The following is a 26,604-nucleotide window of genomic DNA, read 5'->3' as shown; positions in this document are numbered from 1 at the left end:
GTGCTTCAGTTCTTAAACTTCTCAGGCTCTAAACAGATTGCAGAGCGTTCAGCCCAAGGTAATCAAGCTGGTCCATGATCTTCCAAAAAACATGTCCTACTGCCAGACTGCAGCACACTTAACTCTACCCTTGAGGTGTATTAGTGGGGACCTAAAAGAATGTGGGCGGCATCTTGATTGATTGATTGTTTATTTGTATAGCGTCTATACACAATGCGTTTCAAAGCGCTTCAAGGAGGGAAGGAACATGGGAGAATACAGTTACATTCTTACAGGTCCTTGAAACAAATCAGAATGTGAGATTAAATATCATATCATAACAGATAGTAAAAGTACATGAAACAGTAAGGGAGAGGTGAGGGAGGAAAACAAGGAGACAATACCGTCAGGCATAGTAATGTTACAGTAACATTACTATGCCTGATGGCAATTGTTTGTTGCAGTGCAAGAGTGACAAGAGGAGGGGGACGAGGGGAGGAGTGGGGGAGGGGTGAGAAGGGAACACGAGAGGAACAAAAAAGTGACTATTTTAAGGGTCAGCGACTGATTAAAGTAGTACTGGGAGGGGGAGGGAGGAGAAGACAAGGAGGAGAAGTGGAGACAAACAATCTCATATCAGGGTCAAGGGACAGTGATAGGAGTAAGTGCTTAGATAATACAAAGAAAAAGTGGGGAGAGGAGGATAGCCACAGAAGGAAGGTAGCTTCAATTACTATGCCTGACGGCAATTGGGGTAGTGCCGACCTTAAATTGGAACAAGGGGTGGGAGAGGAGGAGGGTGGGGAAGTGCAAGCTGGTACAAAGACAGGCAGCTACAATTACTATGCCTGACGACAACTCGGGTAGTGCCGGAGTTTGCCAGAGGGAGGGAGAAGAGGGGAGGAGGTGGGGATGGGTTGAGTGAGGGGGAGGAGAATGAAGGGGGAAGGGCACAGGATGAGTAAAGCAAGCAGGGGATGATAGGGGCAAAGAGACCCGTAAGGAAGGCAAGGGGTAGGATGGAGGAGGCCTTGGAGATAATCACGGAGGCATGGGGTATGGGGAGACAAGGAAAAAGGAAGTGGGGGGCACACAGGTTGACAAGGTGGCATGGGGGACACAACAGGTGGTCACTGGGGCAATGGGGCCCACAGGTTGACAAGGTGACATTGGGGCACGCAGGTGGTCACAGGGGCAAGGGGGCACACAGGTGGTCACAGGGGCAGGGGGCACACAGGTTGACATGGGGGCAATGGCACACATACTCACATGGGGAGTTCCTGTGGCGTACCGTGGTGGACAGGGGTAGACAGTGCCCTTGAAGTGGGCCTTTGATGGTGTGGCTGGCTCCTGCCCCCGGTTGCAGCAATTGGCTATTAGGGGCCAAGGCAACCAATGGGAGGAGAGGCAGGGGCTGGCCCACACCAAGAACAAAACAGTATGGCAACAACAAAGAGGACACGCCCATCTTGAAATGGCCTAACAGGCATGGAGGCACAGCAACATTTCAAAATTAAGTTCATTTAGTCCCACTGCGTAGTGATATTAACACACCATGCTAGTCACACCAGCCAAGGCAAGTGTGACAGGTGTGTCTTAATATTAGTTGCCACTGTGTTTTAATATTAGTATCTCAAAAGACCTATCATTTTAGATCCTTGAACCAATCTGTGAATTAGGTGGGTTACCAGTGAATGAGGAAGTCTGGCAGGCAGGCCAGTGAACTCAGCCCAGAGAAAAGACAATGGAAGAGAGTGGTAAGTGAACGAGGCAGGTTGGGCAGTACATGAGGCTGTGACCTTGACTGAATGTGGCAAGCTGGTTGGCCAGTGAACAAAGCAGGGTGAAGAGTGCCTGGTGCTGTGTTGACTGCCAATGCTTAGAAGACTCGAAACATGACTGTGCTCCCCTTACTGATAGGTTTTGGAAATACAGACATGAACTCTCCTTTCATGGAGACAATGACAGGGACATGTGGAAACTTTAAACATGCATGCCGATTTCAGATATGGCCCGCCATCTGTGTAAAAAAAGAGCATATGAAAGAGTTTGGAAGCATTAATTACTAGCGTGGTTCACTCGGCTATGCATGGTTGGAACTGCATTGATTGGAAAAGGGGTGCATTTTATATTGTCATCAAACTCAATGATTTGCATCCTAGTTGGTAGACCTTATGCTGGGCACATGCTGTGGGTTGATGGAAGAGTGATGCACACTGTAAAACTGAAGTAATGATACTTTGGCCCCGGTGGGCATTGAAATTTGCATTGCTGGGTGGGTGGCCTAGGTTTGAGCCAGGCTGGAAATGTTCACATTTAATGATTTTGTGCATCTCCTTTGGGGTGTAAGGACAAGTAACACCAGGGAGGAAAATTGACCTTGGGCGGATTCATACAAGGGAAGCTGTGCTAGGGAGATCGGGAACTGGTGGTTTGCTGCCTACTAGGCTGAGATATGAGAGAGGTATGCTAGTGGTTGCCCTCAGTGGAGAAGGCAACGATCTATAGCTTGTGGGAAGGGCAGCTAGGCACGGAGAGACTGATCCAGAACCTTGCAGCTGGGCAGAGCATTGCAGTACCCAGAATGGCCATGCCATTGTGTAGGTAGCAGGAGTAGGAGAATCCCAGGCTCACATTCCTGTTCATCCTATTATTTCTTTACTCACTCGGTCTTCTATTACATCTTCTCTACTCTCTTTTTTACTACTCCCTTTTGAATTACATCTCCTCTATCACTTTCTCTCAATTGTCTTCAAATGTACCCATGGCTTGGCTCCCCCTTATCTTTCTTCATTGCTCTCGTTCTCTCAGATAACAAAATGTAGTTCTCTTAACTGTCCACAAATCCCCCCTGGGCTTCTTCTCGTTTCTGTTCCTTTGCTGTTCTAGCCCCTGAACATTAGAACTCTCTTCCCCTCTCACTTCAATCTGCCACATGTCTTCATGTTTTCCAATCAATCTAAAAACTCATGTTATATCTTCTCTTTCCAGTTAATTTTGCCTGCTTTTCGCTCTTGTTTTTTAATCATCTTTACATTTTCTTGTGATTTTGCTGCTTTTCGATATGTTTTGTTCATCACCTTTGGGGAAAGGTGCTCTAAAAATTCATTAAAATGAATGAATGAAGATTACTAATTTAATAAATTCAAACTTTCTAAAGACCTCTGCAAAAAAGCCAATGTTAAGGAGTGTGTACAAAACGCATGGTTATTAAATGGCAAGCACCAGAATCAGATTCCCTTCCCCCAGAACAAATCAAGTAGTGATTGTGATCTTCTGACTTTTCACTGTTTTAAAACATTAAAAAACATTAAAACGGAATCTTATATCTTATGGCTTGTCCACTGAAATAGAGCAATCTTAATGGGAATAATGTCATGGCAGATAGTCACACTATGCAAGCTAAGTGTAGCTAGGAGACGGGTACTGCACAGCGTTGCTCTCTTGGGACAGTCCTCTTTATAAAAAGTGCTACTTAGTGCTAGGAGATCTGTTTTTATACATGTAAATAACTAAACTGGGTGTGACATAAGTGCAAAGGTTTTCTATAGAATAGGGCTACTGGTAGCATTGAACAAGGACTCCTTGAGGAAATCTATACTTTTGGGTATTTTGAGGTTTTAATGGGACACCGGCAAGTAATGTGCCTCTCACTGTTATCTTTTTCAATGTTTTGTAATTTCCAGACTCTGTAGAGGCAATCATACAATTATGTTTCTCATCAAAATGTTGTATCTGTGTTTTGTAGTGACGGAGGTGAGGCAAACTCGTAGTTCCTATCTTCTTCATTTGCAGGCCATGTGTTATCTACACAATCGGTATGTTGTGCTTTCTACAATATTCAATGGTTGCCAATTACGGCTTTCATGCCCTGCTAGGAGGGCGGACATATGGCCTTCCAGGCCGAGCTAAGGCAGGCTCGAGAGAAATGAGGGTCTTAGCCCAGGCTGTGGCCCATTAAAGGCCATGTCCGCCCACCTACCATCGCATTAAAGCCATTCGCACACTGGGGTTTGTATGGGGTGCAAATGACTTTCACAATCTTTCATCGGGAGATCATCTGCACTATTTGTTCAGCCGATCTCCTGATGAAAAATGAAAAAGAAAATGAAAAAAATGTCTATGGTGGCGGCCTGACGGGAGGGGTCCGGGACTGGAGCGCAATGCTCAAGTCCCATGTGTTAGTGGAGTGGGTGGGGGGAAATTGGGTCATTTGGGGGGGCAACAGGGAGAGACTCCCTGTTGCCTCCCTGCATTGAAAGAAAACAAAGAAAGAGCCACCTGGGGAAAGTCCTTGGGTGGCTGAGACCGTGGGTGTATTCTCACCCACTTTTCCAGCCACCTGATTGGCTGAGCGCCCTTTCCCAGGTTCGAATGAGGCATAAACTAGGCTTCAAGAGCTGGAAGAAATATGATAGGCTGTGAAAAATAATGTATAGCATTGAAAACAATCAAGAAATAATTCTGGAGTTTGATGCAACAGAATCAAATCAGATAGTCCAGCCTGGTGAGGGCTGAAGGAGAATGTAAGAGGTACAGGAACATGTGAAAACCACCATCAAATGGAGGTGCAAAAGAATGACACTTTCAGAACTGCACTCGAAACTGCCCCACTGCACTGGACAGGCACGTTAGGACCCAGCAGGGCAGTTGAGCATCTTATGGGGCCCTGTGCTGGTTGGCAGCAGTTTTCACTCCTATGCAGTGCTTTTTAGCCATGCTTGTCCTCCAACCTTCTCACGTGAATCTCAGGAAAAATATGAGAAGTCATCTCTAAACATGCTCAGCCAGCACTAAGAAGCCTTTTAAAAACGTTAAAATGGGGTAACTGATAAAAATAAGAACATGCACAGTTCAATATTTTCAAAATTTTATGCCACTGAGAATGAATCCGATATGTTATGAAAAACATTGATTTTCTGAAATTACCAGTGGAATTTTGCCTTGTTCGAAGACGAGCTTGACATTTCTTTCAGTGCTGTTCAGCCAGATGGTGACGCGATACACAAAGGACACGCGCGGGTTCTGGTAACGCCTGTTCTCTGCCACCACCCGGAAGGAGAATCCAGAGGACGCGCTGGAGCCCTGGCTGACCTCATAGGCACAGGTTCCCATGAAGTTGGCTACAGCGCCATCGAAGGAGTGGTAATGGGGGTCTCGGGTCACTGTGCAGATTGCCCAGGGGCTCTGGCAGCCAAGATTCCCATTCCTCACGGTGCACTCATGTCCCTGGGCACAGCTGGAACTAAGACAGGTAAAGCTAGCAGTGGAGTTACACCTGCACCTATTGGAGCAGCCGGGGAGCCAGGTGAGTTCACCAACCTGTAAAACATGGTCAGAGGATGAAACGGATGGAGAGTGAGTAAGCATTCGGGTACAACATTATCTTCAAAAATCTATAAATTTCGAAATGGCTAATTAAACTTGGATTGTCACAGCATATAAAGACATAAGATCTCGTAACATTTGAACTGACTTGCATGCAACTACCAGTGATTTGAACCCGTAATTAGCTGTTAATCAAAATATAAGGACATTAAACAGTTCTCTAGACGCCCATTTAAAGTTCAGGAGCACCATTTTAGAACTTAATAATAATCGTGGAGCTTCATGTAGTGCCGTATTTGTTTTAGAGCGCTAGGTAAACAAGGTTACTTTTTACCGTCAACTATTAACCCCAATGTGGTACTCAATTCATTTCCTGGAGGGATTTGGATGGGGGCAGGGGTAGTGGTAGGAAGGCTGAGTTGACCCAAATGCCATAACAAACCATGACCCTAAAATGTTGACCTGTTAAAGCAGTAAGATTTGCTTGAGCTATCCTCCCTCCCGGAATATGCAGTATAATGGTTTCTACTCACATTGTAGTACATTCCGTTATTAGAACAGCCGCACTGTGCCTCTGGGATACACGCGTCGCCACTCCTCTTGAAACCACGGTTGCAGAAGCAGCCCTCAGAGCATGTGGCGTCACACTGGGATCTCACCAAAGAACCTGAGCACAAGTCCTGACAGTGCTGCCCGCACAAGGTGTACTGGCTATTCTGGGGGCATCGCATGGCTAAAACCAATCAAAAATAGGAGAATTACCCCAGAGTGTCCACATCAGTCAGATCTCTGTAGTTGTTAATACTACCGCTAACAATGCTGGACATGGTGTTGCAAGTCATATTATAATGTTTCTCATGCGCTTTAGGTTTATCTGTAGAAAACTAAATGATAGTGCATACATTGCATATATATTATTACTATCATCCCACATGCTTCTGGAGCAGGCTACACAATAGAATACGAATCATGGTGTGAGAGTTTGAAAGGTGAGGTCATTGAACTGTCTAATGCAAAGTGTGTTATGGTGCACAGATTGGCTTACTACCATAGGGTGTCAGCATGCATGCCTCATTGGAATGTTGGTACTAAAGAAAGGATCTTGCTGTGATTTTTGTAATTCCACTAGGGGCAGCACTTTATTGTGCCCATATCTAGCATGGAGAAGACAGTAGTAATCTGTGGTTTTGTCAACCACATTTACCCTGATGATTTGTAGATTGACACATGTTGGTGGTATGAGCAGCATAGATCTATAGATGTGTGTGGGGGGGGCGCTCAGGTGGGGTACTGGATAGTGGTTGGAGTGGAGGAAGGCAGAGGTATGGGCGGGGGACCTCCCTATCAAAATAAAATAACATGTATGACCAACAGTAGTAGAACTAAATCTGAATGAGGTAAGTGTGGTTGACAAAACGTGCTGTGATCGATGAAACCACATAGGACCGCAGAAGCTTCACAACCAAAGTTCCTGTGTTCCAGTGCCTTCTGTACCACCCAGCAACTAAGTCTTTTATCACGCCACTCCACTAATCTTATTAAAATAAGTAACCAATCAGTGTCTGTGCCATTAGCACAATCAATGTGACCTGAATGGATTGGATACTGTGCGGCTATAAGAGCAGATCACCTGGTTTGCGTCAGTCTCTGGGTGGTATAGAGTTTGCTAGGAACCAGGAAATGAGGCTGTGCACCTCCTGATAGCAGTCTTCCCCACCCAGTTCCAGATTCATTGATGCTATTTGAAACATTGTTCAAGACGCAGGGTGGTCTGAACATCTCTAATTGGTCAGGTCTGACCATGCACTGGAGGGCTGGCTTCCACGGATCTGTCTAGATACTGTGCAGACTCACTGTGAGTAATGTTGCATCAGGTGCAAACATACTATAATGCTCTAAGAAAATGAAATAGCTCAGTCTTACCTAATAGTGCTGAAACCGTCCACCAGCCACTACTATTCTGTAAAGCAGAAGTCCCCTCGATCCTAGAGCAGGGTTGTCCAACTTTGGGCCTTGAGGGCCAGAATCCTGACGTGTTTTCGGGATACCCTCATTAATATCCATGAGGAAAAATGTGCATACATTTAGAATCAGTATATGCACATTTATCTCATGAATATGAATGAGGGGTATCCTGGAAACGCAGCATGGACTCGACCCTCGTGGAATGGAGTTGGACAACCCTGTCCTAGAGCTTGCACTTTAATTGTATACTGCAGCTATATCACTGTTAAAGTGACTGCGTAACATCTTGTGTAATATCATGTCACCAAAAAGCTCTCCTTACTATAAACAGTACATCTTAACTTGGAATAGTAATGTCCTATTAAAGGAAATACATCCTAGCTTGGAGCAGTATTAACTCACAATTACCGAACAGCTCTGTGCACGCTTCTAGCGCTCATTAAGATTCCTGCAGTAGAAATGTGCCGGGGAGAGCTCCATCACGTGCAGAATCGGGCAGCACCATAGATCTGTTCTGGGATTTTTGATTCATCTCCGCACACACCAGCGGAAGTCAACGAATAAACACACCTGCCTGGCGAGAAGTGTGTGGAGACCCATGACCCAATGGGTTTCTGCACCATTCACTGCAGGCATGCATGCAGACATCTTGGTGTGACCCGTGCTGCATCTGCATGTGCATGGTAGTTGCTCCGCAGCGTTTTGCTTCCAAGGTGAGTGTGTTGCCCCTGAGCTATCCTCCAGAGACATATGATTTTGTAATGATATTCTGGTACGGGGGCAGGCTCACAGGCTCCAGGAAATAAAGTCACATCACTCCTCTTTGTTCCATCCCTATTTTTAATTCAGCATCTCAAATCTAGACTATAACCACTGAAGACTCTTCTGTCCCAGGGAAGTAGATCTATTTTATTAATGGATCTCCCCCAACTAGTATAAGGGAATCGGCTCTACCTTAAAATGAGTCAGGTGAGTTTGCCCACATTTTAGCCACACAAATTATTTGTTCGATTGGTATCTCAGTGCGGAATGCAATCCTGTCTACGGGGGTTTTGTGATAGGTGGTCAGCAATGCTTCCAAGTGTAAACACTACATAATTTCTCACAGAGGAAATTAATATTGAAATGTACCGTTAAGTGCCCTAAACCGCAGATGAAGACGTGCTTGATCTCATTTTAAAAACTACCAGACAGAATTCAGTGTGAACAGAAAAATGTTCTCTGATCTTCTGAAGTTTCTCTATGGCATGGTATTAATGAAAGAAAGGCTAGTAATGGTTATGGGGGACTGGATACTGTCTTTATTCTGACTTACTCCAAGATTGATATTGGCAGTATATGCATCATTGGGGCAAACTTATCTTAATCATAGCAGATCATTTACCTATGTCTCTTAGTCTGGGAACTTCACATCCTCACTTGTACAAACAATGTTGCATTCTGCTGTTTTGCAATTGGGGTACTGTTGTCTTTAGATGAGGCAAATAGTTGTTGGATGAGAATTAAATTAATGTTCACATTCTGGTGATCACCCTTAGCCAAGGGTTCAGAAAATGATCATGATACACGAATCACATTGAGTGTTACTTTCGAGACATTGGACTGTCAAGGGTTTTGACCCATGTTGAATCAATAGACTGGGTGGATGTGGGGATGAGCTGTCGCCGCCCATTATTCTACCCCAGAACAAACTAAATCAATAGACTGGGTAGATGTGGGGATGAGATGTCGCTGCCCATTATTCTATCCCAGAACAAACTAAATCAATAGACTGGGTAAATGTGGGGATGAGATGTCACCGCCCATTATTCTATCCCAGAACAAACTAAATCAATAGACTGGGTGGATGTGGGGATGAGCTATCGCCGCCCACATTCACGCCAGAATCCAGGAGAACTGCGCAGTTGGCACAAGACCACTCTAAAGATTCAACCTTCTTGTGGGGGAGTTCCACATAACCACTCTAATGTCAGGATGCCTATCAGGACAATAGCAAAAATCTCCTGTCAAATTCAAGACAACTCAAAAATGGATGCAGTACCGACAAATTCCACAAGGCGGTGCTAGCGGTCTAAACTCTGACAGGAGAACTGGCTTACAAAGGGACCTGAGTCAACAGGGACTTCAAAGCATGTTGGTTAATTGAAAATCTTAGCCACCTGCTGTTCCCAGAGGCCATGAGGCTGGGAAACCTTAACACCTCAGAGATTCCCACACCAGGAGGCAGGATATCACATGACCCTGTTGATTGATTGAGGAGAGACTTCCAGGCAGCCTGCTGGAGCCCACACAAAAGGCTCTTTCAGTTGAATGGGGTATATTAATTTTGAGTGTTTCCTGTCAACAGCCCTCTGCTAGCAAGGAGAGACATGTGATCACTGACCCACCCAGACTTCTGGAGGCGGACCCAAACACTTTGGGGAGTTGAATTGCAACACATATATATTTTATAGAAACAGTGATAACTTATTGTAACCAAATGACAGGAATGTACAACTTTGAGAGTCTTAGTATGGAAAATGCCCTCACGATTTGAGTCCAAACTCCGATTTGTACCATGTTCTGGGGCAAAACCCTGCTAATTATGATTATTGTAGACACTTTATTTAAGCTAGAGACATGGAGAGTTACTGGGATATATGTGGAAGGGAAATGTACCTTTGTATAATTTTTGATGAAAAACCAATGTTGCAAAACCCACTAAAATCGAAAATAAGTTGCCATTTTTGAATGCAAGCTCCTAGAAACGCCAGAGTCGGGACAGGGACTATCTTTAGTAATATATGATGTGTGTATGTGATGTCAAACAACTGTGTACCTGGGAAATATGTATTCGGATCAGGAATTGATTTGTGTGCACATTGACCAGGGGAGTGTCATTTCTGCAGGTCATAAAAATGACATCACTCTGACAAACTATCCCTTCCCAAATCTGGGACCAAAAAATCTATTGACCTATCAAATCAAGAGAGGGGCAGGCTTAGTGATGCTAGCCTCTTCACCCACTTTTTAAAACACATAAATAGAGACTGCTGGGACAGGTAGAGAGATTCATTTTCCATTTCTGCAGAGCATTTTGACGGCCGACATCCCATCCAGACAGAGACCAGAACCAGGCACCCATAGACTACAGAACTTTGAACCTAGAAGGCCCACTGCAAGCAAAAGTATTCTCAGCAGGCCTTCAGAATCCAGCAAACCTAACCAAACTATTCAACAGCCGGGCGAGCTGTTTGAATTCTTTGCCAAGAACAATTGCCAGACACCAGACCAGAGATCCAGAGAACCACAGGCCGCTGTATCCAGAGAGCTGACCCAGACCGCTGTGAGCAGAACCAGAGATCCGGATCGCTGTGAGCAGAACCGGTGCCTGACTGACCCGCCGAGCAGAGAGAACCGCCGCAGGACGTGTTGACCAGATGCGTGACGAGGCCCATTCATTTCAAAAATATAGTGTGAGTACTCATTGTGCCAAAACCAATCTTAGTTTAAAATAATCTAATCCAAACTATTCTAGCCTATTAGAACTGCCTCCTAGAATCGTGTCATTCTGTCATCTTTTAAACTGAAAACTGTCATCTGTCATTTTGAGTTTTACTTTAAATCCGAAAATCTACCTTTATTAAATCGTCTGTATCTCTTGAACCGTTTGGGCTAGGAACAAAATTTAAAAGCTGTGATTCTAGTCTTTCCAACGAACCTAGAACCGACTTCCTACCCCCTATACTTATTCCGCAATCGCGATTTACGCACTCGCGAAGTTTACCGAGATTTGCAATTTTGGATCAATTTCTCCACTTGTCAAAATAGCAGCTCCATTCTTTCCTTTGTTAAAAATCCGTTTGCAACCTGGTAATAACTCATAGAGCATTGCTAAAGTGAGCCTGAACTAATACCAACAAGCATCACTCACTCACCCTGAATCTCTAGAGGGAATTAAAATCAGTCAGCACATTATCCCATCCATTGCCATCACATTTAAAAGCATTTTGGGCCTGTGTTTCAAACTTCTACCTTTTTCCTCTAAGCTTGCTGGGGGGGAACTGAATTTCGTATTGTATTTGATTGCATCCTGAGAACTGTGTGCTCCTCTTTCCATCTTCTTCCATTTCTTACATTGCATAAGGGGGGGGGGTTAATTGCCAGAGAAAAAGTGATTATCTTATCTTTTGCTAAAATCATATCAAGTATTTCTGTACTGCATTTTATTCCTCATTGCTTTTCCCTTGAAACCATGAAAGTATTTTTGCTACCTTATCCATCCTATACTAACTCCTCATTGATTGTAAAGAACTGTGCTACTGTAGGATTACCTATTGCTGATTACTGCTCATATTCACAAGTGTACTATCCATTATCAATATATTGGCTCAGTGGGGTCAGGGGGATTCTCAGAGAGGGGTGTTATACAAGGGTTCATCATCCAGATTATAACTTGCCATAAAAATATATAAATAAGGGTTTCCATCAGCATCCCAGACTAGGCATTGACTTAGCTGTAGTTTTGAACTGAATCCGCTTACATCAAAAACATTGTTTAACATCAACATTCATCATATTGCCAAGATGTGTGTTCATGTTTACAAAAACAATGTGCTTGATATACTTAGTATAGGAAGAAGAAAAAGAGGAATTCATTCTTACCACAAAAGGCATCCGTTCGCCAGCTTGAGATGGTCACGTTGGCCATCTGGCAGGTAGCCACGTAGGTCTGAATGGCCTGACAAAGGACAGTGCTGTTCCCTCTACTGAGGCAATGGTCATAAACACAGTCTGAGAAATAAGGAATTGGGTCAATCTTCGAATGGCAGGTTGAGAACGGCCCTTGAGGGTCCTGGATGATCCAACAGGCTGATTTAGATTGGTCAAGAAAAGCCGGGTCGCACACAGGGCAGGAATTGGAGCAGCCATGGTCGCAACCAGTGCCACTATCTGACACCCAGCTTTTGGCAAATAGGAAAGAGTTATTGATGATTGTGCCATTTTGGAGAGTAAAGTCATCAGAGGTCAGGCCATTAAAATTTCCACACAGTCCACCAACTTGACCCCAGTATCGAGTAGGGAGGGTGACAAAAACACTATAAACCATATCATAGTTCACTCTTAGGCCGAAATCTGTTTTGAGCACCGAGTACGATCCAATCTGATATATAGTGATCCTTCCACCACTCAGGCTCACTGGCAAATTCACAACTGTTGCGTTGACCTGTGGAGAAAGCAACAATGCCTGTTAAAAAGCTATGTTACATCCTAAAAATGGATTACCACAAGAAATAGAAGATGTATAAGTATTGAGTTTTTCCCCTCTAGACCTAACCAGAAATGAAAATGGAAACTGAGGGCCAGGTGCGTTGGTGGGAATGTATGTCATTGTCGTAATTGCCATTTTACACAATATATTTCCATTTAGTGATAGATAGTATTACTGAAATTCAGTGCTACGTGGTTTGGTAGGCCATCACATTAAACTAATGTAATGTAAAGTGGTGAAATAAAACTTCCTTTGATTCATGTTGTTGGGCTCTCTGTATGTTCTTCATAATTAGTCCTTTGAAGAATTTGTAAAGATAAAAACATGGCATCTCTACTTTTTATATTCTCCTTATGTCCTGTGTGGTCCTTGAGCTTTACGCTTGGGCTCTAGACAGTCAGATTAGATTATTGGTGCACCAAAGTAAAATGATTATGATTTCCAGCTATGCATTTTACACTTTGTATCAAAGTGCACACACAGTTGGAAGCAGTTACATTTGAGATTTGGGGCTAGATTCATGGAAAAAGGTGCATCAATCCCGCAGACCTTGCCCATCGAGAATGACTCTGCATGACCCTGCTCTCAGAGGTTTTTCTGCATGCTCTGTGTATTCATTGAATTGTTCATGCAAAGTAACCGTATATGTAAGTCAGGGCTGGAATGCCCTCAACATGCCCCCACGCAAACCACACAATAACCTTTGTGACTACCATTGCTCGCTCAATAATTTGCGTGCACCACTCAACTTACGATCAGCATCACTCAACTTACGATCAGCATCACTCAACGTGCATGCCCTCTGTAAATTACAATCATCAACACTCAATTTATGATCAGCATCACTCATCTTATGATCAGCATCACTCAACTTACAATCAGCACCACTCAACGTACGGATCAGCACCACTCAACTTATGATCAGCATCACTCAACTTGCATCCCCTCCATAAGTTACGATCAGCATCACTCAATTTACGATCAGCACCACTCAACTTATGATTAGCATCACTCATCTTATAATCAGCATCACTCAACTGACAATCAGCACCACTCAACTTGCAATCAGCATCACTCAACTTACAATCAGCACCACTCAACGTGCGATTTGGATCACTCAATTTATGATTAGCATCACTCAACGTACAATCAGCATCACTCAACGTACAATCAGCAACACTCATCTTGCATGTCCCTGTAAGTTACGATCAGCACCACTCAAATTAGATCAGCACCACTCAATTTACGATTAGCATCACTCATCTTATGATGATCAACATCACTCAACTTATGATCAGTATCACTCAACTTGCATGCCCTCTGTATGTTATTATCAGCACCACCCATCTTACGATCAGCACCACTCAACTTGCGATTAGCATCCCTCAACTTACGATCAGCATCACTCAACTTAAGATCAGCAACACTCATCTTGCATTCCCCTGTAAATTACGATCAGCAGCACTCAACTTAGATCAGCACCACTCAACTTACGATTAGCATCACTCATCTTACGATGATCAACATCACTCAACTTATGATCAGCATCACTCAACTTGCATGCCCTCTGTATGTTATGATCAGCATCACTCATCTTACGATCAGCACCACTCAACTTGCGATTAGCATCCCTCAATTTACGATCAGCATCACTCAACTTGCATGCCCTCTTTAAGTTACGATCAGCACCACTCAACTTACGATCAGCACCACTCAACTTACTATTAGCATCACTCATCTTACGATGATCAACATCACTCAACTTATGATCAGCAACACTCAACTTGCATGCCCTCTGTATGTTATGATCAGCACCACTCAACTTACGATCAGCACCACTCAACTTGCAATTAGCATCCTTAAACTTACGATCAGCATCACGCAACTTGCAGGCCCTCTGTAAGTTACGATTAGCACCACTCAACTTACGATCAGGATCACTCAACCTGCGCGAACCCAAGTAATGAGGTTCTGATCGTAACTTAAAGAGGGCATTCAAGTTGAGTGATGCTCATCGTAAATTGAGTGATGCTCATCGTAAATTGAGTGATGCTGATCGTAACTTACAGGGGGCATGTAAATTGAGTGATGCTGATCGTAAGTTGAGTGATGCTGACCATACATTGAGTGATGCTGATCATAACCTGCATGCAAAATACAAGTGCTTATAACTCACGTGCACGCCTGCAATTGAATATACCCTCACCCGCATGATCAGCTTTTTGCATGCTCATAAGTTCCTATGAGACTTTGGACTTTAGGCTTGCTACCATGTGGCGTATGGGTCCTGGGGTTTGCGTGTGATTTTTCGTGATGCAATATTCTAATTTCGAATCCATGAATGCAGTTGTAATTCCGGTGGTATTGGTTTGTGATTGCTTGCCCGTGGACCGACCCTCAACATGCCCACATTTTCGAGTGTTCTTCCTCATTCTGCATGTTCCACCCCCTATTTGGGTCGCTGCGCAGTTCCGGCCTACAATCTGCTTGGAGTCTCACACAAGGTGCTCATCTACTCGTAGAGATGTGCCGGTCCTGCGTGGAATCCACGCAAGTTCTGAAAAATGTCCTGCGCATTCAGTTCCATGAATCGCTGAACTGGGAGTTGCATGGAGATTGGCGCACAAATACCCGATTTCCCACACACATATTTCCATGAATCAGGGATTCAGTGCCTAATCACTAGAACAATGGTTCATACGGTTTTCTTAATGAAAACATTTTAGCACAAAAACTATGGTGCGTTTTTCACCAGCAGTGAAGTGCAATAAAAAGAAGTTAGTATTCTTAAAGGACGAATTCGACTTCAAATAACCTTTAACAACATTAACATGGAACCCTTCTTGTGTGTTTGAAAGTGATAAAGTTTGCATTTGCAGAGACCTATGGCAGAAAGCTGGTAATATGGCTAAAGAGACAGATCAGGGCAGTGCATGTTACAATGCGATGTAAATGAAATGCTAGCCTGGACTTCAATCTCTCCAGAGCGAGGTCCGAATGCCAATTGTGAAAGAGGGATGCTGCAGAAGAGTACAGTTAAAGGCTGGCCCCTGAAAGGTTTCGCTTTCAGTTCCCCACCATCCCCCTCTCCATATCTGTGGGTCCTTCCCAACAGCCCTTGCTGCTGCATGGCGTCACTGCGCCCTCCTCTGACCCCTCTTCCCCTGCATCTACTTCCGTTTTCCTTATTTACCTCACCAGACCTCGCTCCGTCTTCATTCCCGGCTCCATTCCCCTGGCGTGAAGCACAAGGAACTGTGCATTGGCCAACATGCCGCCATCCTATGTGTGTCACTTATCGGGCCAGCCGTCTGAAGACCACAATCGATCTCTCCAAGTATGTATGTATATGGGATATTACAGAGATGAGAAGTTCATATGCTTTGGAAGTCACTTGCACGACCCTGGGAGCCACCGTTTTACACAGGTTAAAATATTTGAAGGTTAGTAATCCTGACATTACGCGGAGCTTTGTCAATTTCACAAAATGGGGCTCATTCTGAGAAGGTTAGACCATTAGGCACACAATACTTAAAACTTAAATCCTAAATTCTGAATACAGTCCCCATTGTTTAAGGTAGTTTGTCTATTCCTATTATGGTACATAAATTAGCAAGTATTTCATGCTTACCTCTGCTTTCCCCCGTCTACCGCTCTGGAGGTGCACCAGTGTATTATATGCTGTTATGAAGATTTCTGTGGTTACAGCCACACGCAGACCTTGCCAGTTTTCATTTTTTACCTCCACTCTAAAGAAGGGGAGCACTCCAACCGCCCCTCTGAATTCAGCAAGGACATACTTGCATGTACCGTGGAAATCAAATCTCTGTCCATCAAAGCTGGTGTAATGCGGATCTCCAGAGGCTCGGCAGATTCCATCCGGCAGTGCATAGCAGCCGTACACCCCCTGGATGGTGGTGCAGACCTCGCCGGAAGCACAGGAGGAGCTTGAGCACTGCACCGTTCCAGTGGACCCGTCACACCTGCACAGCGTCTGACAATTGTTTCCTTGCCGATAGGTCTCACCTGCCTTATAATACTGCCCATTGTAGGTGCAGCCGCATTGATTGTTGGGCACGCAGGCATCACCACTGAGGATGTACCCGCTGTTGCACTGGCATCCCTCTGCACACGGGGTAGAACAGTTGGATGAAGAAGATGGAGAGGAGCAAGAGGAAGGACAAGATGACCCGCAGACTTCGTAGTGACTGTTACTGGGGCATATGAGATCTAGAATCAAAGATACGCATGATGAATTAATGATACTGCACCTGGATTCAACATACATCAGTCATAGAGTAATACTTAACTACGTCAAACTCGGAAATCTGGGATTTGATATTAATTTTAGTGCATCAAACCGCCACCCAGGTTTTCTAAATCGGTATTCCTGTTATCATCTATCAGTAAAATATAATTCTCTATAACCTCTGACCCCATCTTGCAATGCAGGCCCCATAAAGAATAACACAGACTTTTCAGAGACGAGTCACCTATCAAGCTGGTCAGATATCATTCCGACAACATGTTGCTGCGCCACTGAATCGTGGTGAAAACGCACTATATTGTGAGTGACAGTATAATGTTGCACATATTGGGCGCCATTAGTGGAATATCTGCCCGGTTCAAAGTGAATTTGCACTGCTGAAAAGTGACTTTGCTCGGCCGACACAAACCCTGATTAATGGAAGGAACCGTGCAAAGTCTATGTTTGCTGTGGAAAGACCGGGCAAAGTAATTTTGTACTGCACAAATACACTTTGCATAGTTCCATGAATCAGGGTTTGTGTCGGCAGTGCAAATTCACTTTTCAGCAGTGCCAATTCAATTTGAACCGGGTTTATATTCCATGATAGGCCCTTTGTGTATTCATTTGCAAGATCAGTTAGCCTTTAGAAGAAGTAAGGGTGTATTTAGTGTTAGAACTTCCTTTCCCGAATTTAATCCTATCTCTTGACAGACCAAACCACGCTCCGCACATGGTGAATTTGGTGATAATCCCAACGTCCAATGCAAAACAGCACCAAGAAACTCTCTTTGCGAAATTGGTGATAGAGGGATTTTCTCATTGGGCATTCGATCTTACCCAGATAAATATCAGCAGGACGGGTGAACCTGCACCCCTCAAGACTGCGCAGAAAGATGCCAGTTCCACCACTAAAGGTGTTATAGTCACATCTCCACATGTTCAACTTGAGTCACTTATGGGTAGAAAGGTGAATATTATTAGGACTGAGTGCTGAATGCATTTGCTGGGAATTAGGTACCGTTTAGTAGCACCTTCCAGAATTGGGAGGGCTAATGTATACTGGAGTATTATATAGGAAAGTAGGAAGGATGAGAGAGGAGTAATATCAGTATATGCCAGGATGGAACGTTGCACTCACCACATCCTGTGCGGTTCCTCCACATTAGGACCGGAAGTCCACGGCTTTGGCACTGTTGGGTATAACTTTGAAGGTTGCTGCAGAAGGCCTGGATGTTACCGTTTGTGGCGCACATATCATACACACAATTGTCCAGGTAGGGGCTGCTGTCTTCCAGGATGCCGCAGTCTCTGAACGGTCCATTACTGCTTGCTAAAATACCACAGGAGCTCACAGATCTGTACTGGCTTTGCAAGGCCGGGCTGCATGGTGGTTGGCTGTTGGTGTCAAAGCAATAGGTGAGTGTGTTGTCCTCTTGCCAGCTGTTTCCAAAATTGCTTGCACTGGTAAGCAAAGTTCCATTAGGGCCCCGGAAATCATCACTCTTGTTACCATCAAAATCTCCACACAGACCACAAAGCAGCCCTGAATACGCAGTTGAAACTGTCACAACCACACGTTGACTCCAGTCATAAGTCACGGAGAGGCCAAAATCCGTCTGCACTTTGGCTGTGGAGCCGCTGCGATAGACCTGCAGCCTACCTGACCGTAGAGTAATGGGCAGGTTAACCAGCGACCCATTCATCTGAAAAGAGAAACAAGGATATTTCATGTCTATTAGGAAACACAGTATTTGTTCTTACACACAGGGTGTTCCATACACAGACACACACCACAAATTGAAAATGTTGGAAGTCAGCATGCACATAAACACCTCCTATTCACCTGCATAACATCGCAACATCCATTGTTGTTTCGTAATGAGCATGACTTCTCAAATGCATGCATACCTTAGACACCTAGTAGACCCATTTCAAATTAAATAACACAACCAAGGCATTTGCTCTGACTTTTCTGAATCTATAACAAGCACACACATGCACACACAAGTACACTGTCAAGCACCCTAAATATGTTTAGTCCCAAGAAGCCTCAGAGTATTTCCTGGAGATTAGTTTGAAAAGGTTTGATGTCACCCAGGGGAAAATATAAGGGCCTTTTGTTGGAGGCCAGGCTAGTGCCCAGGGACGTTATTTCACCAAAATACTAGGGATAGCAGAAGTGACATCACAAGACCCTTGACCTCTGATGACATCACAGGAAGTGATGTGATTTGGCCCAACCCCAAAGTGACATTATGGGAGGCGATGGAATACAACCTTTCACCCCTTGGCAAAACAGGAAGGTGCATCACATAGCATTGTTCCTAAGTACACTACGAAAAATATGGTTATGATGTCATTGTAATGTCATATACATTTCATAAAAGAATGGATCACCATATGTGTCGTTGATATCAGTGTGTATAGGCTCATGTCACCAAATTACTGTAAATGCAAGCAGACTTCCAAGGCCAAATGATAATGATGTGTTATTATAAAGCACTTACGCTTAAGCGCTTTATATAGAACAAATATACATACACTATCTCCCAACCTGTGTTGGTACTCAGTAAACAACCTCCGAAGGATGAAAGGCTGAGTTGAGGTGTTTAAGAACAGACTAAATTAGTGATTGACCTCCTAAAGTGTGCCTGAAATAAACCTTTAATGAGTCTAGCAATAAATGAATAGACTACAAGAAAGACAAAACATTTGTTATTCCTATTCTTTCTTATTTAGGGTCATTCCTCAAAGTGTTACACTTGTGAAACCCCCTGTTTTTTGAGAGGCCTGAACAAGAATGCCAGCCACTCCAGAAACAAAGAGCTACATAGCCCTGGCCACAGCCCAGAGCTGACATTTCAACAAAAAAAAAACATATATTTTTTTAGGTTTAGCAAGTGAGACAAGAAGGGTAACAAGGGAGACCTCAGGGGTCACATTTGTGACCCATGGCAACCCCCAAATGATGTCCCTGCAAGTGCCTCTGTCACATGCCATACTCTGCCACTGCAGCCTGAAAGATCCCCAGACATGTTAAACTAGCATTTATTTCCAATGCTCCTATGATGGAAATAGAAAGCATTCTTGGGGTGCTGGTGGGTGCTTTGGGCACTGGTCGCTCGGGAGTGAGGCCAGGGGGATCAATGGGTATTTGACGGGGCTGGTTCACACAACTTGAAGAGACCCATATAATGTTATGGAACACTGAACTTTTGGATCTGGGATCTGCTAAATGTTGCTGACCAATGTTGGGAAGGTTCGCTCAACCATGACAATAATTGTACAACGACACACACTTCACCCACCCGTGCATGGGCTACATGTTTGTTATTACATACATATGCACATTATGAGAACTATCTACCTTGCTTAGAAGTATACTTTAAGAAATCTAACACAGTGAGGCTCATTACAAGTTTGCTGGTCGGGAAATAAGGTGCTGGTAATAACATATATGGACACCTTTCTGGACAGGGAAACTATAAATCTGCCGGTAGGGGCTCTTATTCACCAGCAGGACTGACCTGCCGGTAGATCAGACACCTACCAGCAGATAAATGCCTGAATCAACGGCACCGTTACTAACAGTGATTCTGGCAACCACTTTGGAATGGGGAGTTACAAGCGTCTCTGCGCCGCCATAATATCCTGGTAACACCAGGATGTAGGGTGGCAGAGATGGTACAGTAGTTTCCTGGTATCCCTCCAGAATTGTAATGAGCCCCAAAGTGTTATGCTTTGCTCAGTAGACGAGAAGTGTTGATATTAATGTACTGGTTATAAGGACATCTGTATTAAGTTAGTCTTGAAGAAAACAATATATAAAGATATGCAGCTCCTCACTTGTACTTTGCCGTTTTGACCCGCTGCTATTACAATCAGATGACTATACACACTGATTTCCACCGAGCGTGTCCAGGTCACTCTGGTGGAGGTCCGATGCTCATTCACAACCTTGATGCTGAAGTCTGAAAGGTTTCCAGCAGCTCCACAGTACTTGCTGAGGGTGGTCTTGCAAGTTCCTTGATACTCAAAAAGAAGTCCATCGAATGAGCGGTAGTGAGGATCCCCTGAGGCAGAGCAAGTCCCATACGAACCTGGGAAGCAGCCCCTCACTCCGTTAACAACTTTGCACTCCTGCAGTGAATTGCAGCCGTGATCCACACACACCATGTCTTGGGACGCAACGCTGCAGGTGCACTTCTGGCTGCAGGTGTCGGTCAGAATGACCACATCCCCCAGGCTGTAGTATTGGCCATTCATTCTGCAGCCACACATGTTGGTGGGCACGCAGTCTCCGCCACTGAGGATGTAGTTGCTGTTGCAGATGCACCCTTCACGGCAAGGCAGGGTGCAGAAGAGGTTTGCAGTGGAATCACTGCACGTGGACGGGCACGCAGTGCCACAGGACTGGTACTGGCTATTGGCGGGACAGGAGACAGCTGAAAAGAAAAACAGATGTCTGACGGTGCCCTTGTGTTTTTAAGCAAGCATGCATTGTCCACATTTCCTGCTAGTGAGTTATCCTCATACATTCACAACTATGCTAAACAGAATGACAACAGCATCTACATCAGAAACAGGGTCACCACTTAATGATGGCAAATGAATACACTGAACTCACCCAACTGAGGCACACATCATCATCCTCATGTTAAACTTTGAGAACCTGTGAAAATGACGTGAAGAAAGACTTCTGCATCTTCCTCCCACATCCGCGCCATCCCCCAGAGAGCGGTGTCTGCCGGAGGTGTCTCCCCAAGGCACGGATTCACCATGGCAGGGGAGGGCCCTCTGGCGGAAGCCACCAATGGGACAATCATGGAGGTTCTGCTGACAGCATACGGGTTATAACTGTGATGTCTTGGAGTGCAGGGCAAAGGCTGCCCAGGGAGCAGTGGAATGATTTAAAGGAAGGCTGCCTTCATGGCAACCCCAAACCAGTTATCTCGCTGGCCAGGTTGCTGGACGATGGAGACTGTGGGACAGATACTCAAAACCATTTTGGCACAAGTGAGGAGATGCTCCGGAGCGTCGACTCACTTGCGGCAAACATTTTAGATGCCCATTTCACAAAGGACACCAGAGTGAGAGCATCCAGAATGCGCTCATTCACGTGCCCTTTTCCCCCTTTGCACATGTGTGGAAATTAGGGGTGTTTCTGGGCATTTGAAAGTGGGATGCACTTTTAACTGTCCAGAAAGGAGGGTCTTCCTCCACCATCTTTGGAAACAGGTGCCAAGCTTGACTGGAGTGGAAATGCTTTTTTTGTTTTTATTAGTTCAAGTGCCCATCTCTGTGAACTGTGCTCCGAGTAAACCACCTGGTTGCGGGGCGCCTCTCATTCATTAGTATCGGGAGTGGTCTGGACAGAGCATCTTTGCGCCATTGTCCAGCCCTTCCTGGAATGCGCAGGTCACCTTTGACAGTAAGGTGACTTCTGCATTTCAGAAGTGAGAGCAAATTAAAACATTCTCTTTGCAGAACCTTTTGAGAAGTTGACCCTCTGCGTTCAAGGCTACAACCTTCTAAATTCCTGCTACTTCGTTTCCAAATCATAGCGAACTTTCTGAATGCTTGCCAAGGTCTTAAGCCTTTCCTTTCTAGCAAGAGCTTCACCTACTGACATGTGTCCCTTTCTATCGAAAAAGGGGGATTTGGAATCTCAGATTGCACAAGTCCCCAAAACAGAGATCCCTGAAGCTGTCTCCAGTTTTTAAACGTCACACAAATACAATAAAAATGCATCTAAATCTGTCTTTTGAACGGCCTCCTCTTGTTTATTCCACACCTATCCAGGAAAATCCCCTGATAATGGCTACGGGGGGGGGCTCTACTGCCGTGTGCTATTTGGTATTTCACCAGCAAGCCATACTGTCCACATCTGGCTAATAGTCTTTCCTGCACAACCCAATACCGTCAGATCTCTCAACAACACTGCACTTCCCATGCCACTTTGTAAGGGAAAGCATTTCACCAAAATGCCAGGGGTAGTGGAAGTGTTCATTTGACCTCGTCCCCATGTGACATCGCCGGAAGTGGCATCCTAAGGCAGTATCCCTCAGTACACTAAGAAAAATATGGTTACAATATCGATGTAATATGACACACATTTAATACAAGAATGAATCAAACTATGTAGCAGTGTGTCAAGGCCCATGTTACCACGGGAAGTGTATGAACCCAAATGATAAATCCCCTCTTTATACGGATCCGCCCTGTTATTTCAACATGACTACAGAGGGAGAGCACATTCTGGGGGAACAAGGGTCGATAGGCGGGTGTAGGGGCACGTGAAAGGCAGGAGAGAGGGAGAATATTTCACCAGAGAACATGTGTTCTTACACATTTTCTCTTCCTTCACTGGCAGAGCACCAACTGATATCATGGGGTGAACAAGTCTGGGGTTAGGCGTCTGTGCACTTTACCCCTCCAGCGAATGCTGTGGACCAGAGCTGCTCAGCGCTGGCCTTCTAAACTGCAGCAAAATAAATCCTGCTACAAGACCAGGGGCTCTGTGTGCAACCAACCTACTCACACACTTCACTTTTATGTTCTTTCACCAATAAATCAGGGCTGTGGACTCAAGCTGCACAGCGCTGGCCCTCTTGACTGCAGCAAAATAAATTCTGCTACAAGACCAGGGGCTCTGTGTGCAACCAACCTACTCACACACTTCACTTTTATGTTCTTTCACCAATAAATCAGGGCTGTGGACTCAAGCTGCACAGCGCTGGCCCTCTTGACTGCAGCAAAAGAAATTCTGCTACAAGACCAGGGGCTCTGTGTGCAACCAACCTACTCACACACTTCACTTTTATGTTCTTTCACCAATAAATCAGGGCTGTGGACTCAAGCTGCTCAGAGCTGGCCTTCTAAACTGCAGCAAAATAAATCCTGCTACAAGACCAGGGGCTCTGTGTGCAACCAACCTACTCACACACTTCACTTTTATGTTCTTTCACCAATAAATCAGGGCTGTGGACTCAAGCTGCACAGCGCTGGCCCTCTTGACTGCAGCAAAAGAAATTCTGCTACAAGACCAGGGGCTCTGTGTGCAACCAACCTACTCAAACACTTCACTTTTATGTTCTTTCACCAATAAATCAGGGCTGTGGACTCAAGCTGCACAGCGCTGGCCCTCTTGACTGCAGCAAAAGAAATTCTGCTACAAGACCAGGGGCTCCATGTGCAATCAACCTACTCTCACACTTTACTTTGACTTTCTTTCACCAATACACAAATCAAACTTTACTTTTTAGCATATGAAGCAATAGACCTTATGGGTCTGAACACATTTCCAAAGCGTTGATTACTTTGGCTTTGGGGCACCGTCTGCTCAGACCGGGGAGGGATCCCACGTAGAGGGAGCGCTGTGGCTGGCTGCTGCTGCACTCAGAGTTCTGCTCTTCCACTCGGCTCTTCCCTGCCTCAGCCCCAGCTAAACAACCATAGCTCGAGTAATAGACATGAAGGCACCGGTGGCCCATGCTGCTTCCACTGGCCAGGCCTGGGGTGGCGTCAGGCCTGGAGCTTGTTCGTTTTTATTAATAGTTTGTAACAGACGATTTATAAGCCGGTCAAGTGGCACAGCGAGTAGAGCGCTTGCTTTGACATCAGTGCAGAGCCTGCGAATGCAGGTTCGAATCCTGGCAGCGCCAAACTCAGCGTTTCATCCTTCCGAGGTCGATAAATGAGCACCACACACCGTGGGTAATAATAAGCAGCGCTCAGATACCTGAGGGTTCGTAGCACTATATAAATGTCCAATTATTATTATTATTATTATTATTATAAAAGACATGCAAGCTCCAGGCTCCAGTCCAGGCCAGAGGTCGCAGAATTATGCAAGAGTTTGTTGGGGAAACGGCAGAGGTCGCTCTTGCGACCTCTTGCGACCCTCAATTGACATCCCTGCACTTTGTGCTGCCCTCCTCGTATCCCCTGTTAAGCGCTAAACTCTCTGCCACTTCCATTGCCCTCCGACTCGCTTGCTCTGAGCCTCTCACTGTCTGATGCCCACTTTGTACTGCAACGCTTCAGCTATTTCTCTAAGCTAAGACATTTGCAGGCTTTTGTTTTATTTTGAGCACATTTATTGAATACAAGTGACTAAAATTACCGAATACAGGGTTTTCTAGGGTGCTTGGCTAAGTGTACCATTCTGCTTTTTTATCCCATTGACTGTTTCAGAGGCCTATGCATTCTAGTGCCTGTTGGTTCCATTTTAAAATTAAATGTTTGTCATCCATCTGCCCAAAGGCAGTGGAAAGTGATGTGGGAATCACGGTGACTGAGCTTCTCTAGAACTACACGCTCAAACCAAGATGACAGAACACAGCCATTGCAGCCATATCCTAACTAAGCATTTGCTATGCATTAGCTATGCATAGCTATGCATTTCTAAAGGAAGCTGAGCTAAGCACAGCACATGAAAGCAGAAGCAACTTACCACAAAACGATGGCTGTCTCCACTGTCCAACTGTGATGCCCAATGCCTGGCACCTCTCACTGTAGGCCTCTAACGCTTGGCATAGCATTGTCTGATTCCCGCTTGTGGCACAGAGATCGTATATACAGCTGGACACAAAGCTTTCTGGAGAAAGAACCGGGAGGCAGGATGAAAAGGCTCCTGTTGGAAGACTCATCCTGCCACAGTTGTTGGTGCCATTGTACAAAGTTTGGGTTTGGCTGGAGCAGGTGGGAGCCACGTAGTCATCACTGCAAAACGGGTCATTACTAGCCACTTTCCAGCTCTTGCCGAACAGTGCCTCGGTGGTGGCCTGTGCACCATTCGGTGTCTGAAAATCATCCAATGGGTTGCCATTCAAAGTGCCACACAGACCACATGTAGCATTGACGTAGTTGGGCAGAAGGGTGACTGTTGCATGGCTGAGTCCATTGAAGGTCACAGTCAGGCCAAAGTCTGTGCTGACAGCCACTGCTAAGCCGGATTGGTAGGCCTTTAGTCTTCCACCGAGAACGCTCACCGGGAGACTGGCAATGATTCCATTCAACTGCAAAATGAAAAAAAAATGTGTGTGAGAAAACTGAACAAGGAAAGGCTGTGGTTGAGGGACTGGAGGCATCCTGGTTACATGTTGGATGCCCGCTCACGTGACATATCAAGGAACCTGGATGAGTATTCATGCAACATGTCAGCAAAAGGACCTTTAAAAAATGTGATCATATTTAGGTATTTTGACTTAACACACTATGAATGTCATATGAGTATGAGGGGTCCGTTTGAGTTTCGAAAAATGGTACACAAGGAGAATCTCTTGGAGAAAAGACCAAAGGCTCAGGGAGCGAGAGCTTTAAACAAGGCTCGATGGCTGTCGGTTGCCCTGCAAGTATGGCTCAGTAGCTCACTGGCAAATACATCTGTACTAGTGAAGGGAGCTATTACCAAAAGGTAAACACCCAGGAGACATTTCCAGGCGATCCAGGAAGGTGTAACATCCTTGAAAAAGTGCTTCAGGTAATATTTATTTCTTTGGGTCACTGGTAAGTTTGTTCCAGCATGCCATATTCCTTCCCTATTTTATGATTTCACGTTTGCACCAAACCCACCCATCTCATTTTCCTTAAAGTCAACAATTAGTCAATTTCCATGGCCCTCTGCCTATTTAACATTGAACTTGTTTTGAGTTGCTTATCCTTACATTACTAATTCTGTGCTCCCTTTGTCACACCCATGCCATGTCAGTAGTCTCTCTTTTGTTTCCTCGTTCATACCCACACCATTTGTCGAAATGGATCAGGGACACCTCGTTGCTTTGGACATATTGCCGCATTGTCTATGGCATTGTTTTATGAGGTTCAGGCT

At 44.9% G+C, this 26,604-nt stretch overlaps 1 protein-coding gene across 1 annotated transcript in view; it reads right to left on the bottom strand.

The window, feature by feature from the left end:
- LOC138537061 (IgGFc-binding protein-like) overlaps positions 1-26,604 on the bottom strand; it is a 198,609-nt gene that overhangs the window by 136,480 nt on the left and 35,525 nt on the right. Inside the window, exons 6-11 of the mRNA XM_069641427.1 lie at positions 25,228-25,792; positions 20,619-21,217; positions 17,911-18,475; positions 16,155-16,753; positions 12,314-12,478; positions 4,909-5,301 (exon numbers count right to left, since the gene is read on the bottom strand). Of these exons, the coding sequence (XP_069497528.1) occupies positions 4,909-5,301; positions 12,314-12,478; positions 16,155-16,753; positions 17,911-18,475; positions 20,619-21,217; positions 25,228-25,792 (2,886 nt within the window). The remainder of the gene's footprint in view (positions 1-4,908; positions 5,302-12,313; positions 12,479-16,154; positions 16,754-17,910; positions 18,476-20,618; positions 21,218-25,227; positions 25,793-26,604) is intronic.

Source organism: Ambystoma mexicanum, chromosome 1p, assembly GCF_040938575.1.
Source record: "Ambystoma mexicanum isolate Mex_15411 chromosome 1p, UKY_AmexF1_1, whole genome shotgun sequence".
In the NCBI taxonomy this organism is placed as follows: Eukaryota; Metazoa; Chordata; class Amphibia; order Caudata; family Ambystomatidae; genus Ambystoma; species Ambystoma mexicanum.
This window is presented reverse-complemented; position numbering and strand designations above follow the sequence as displayed.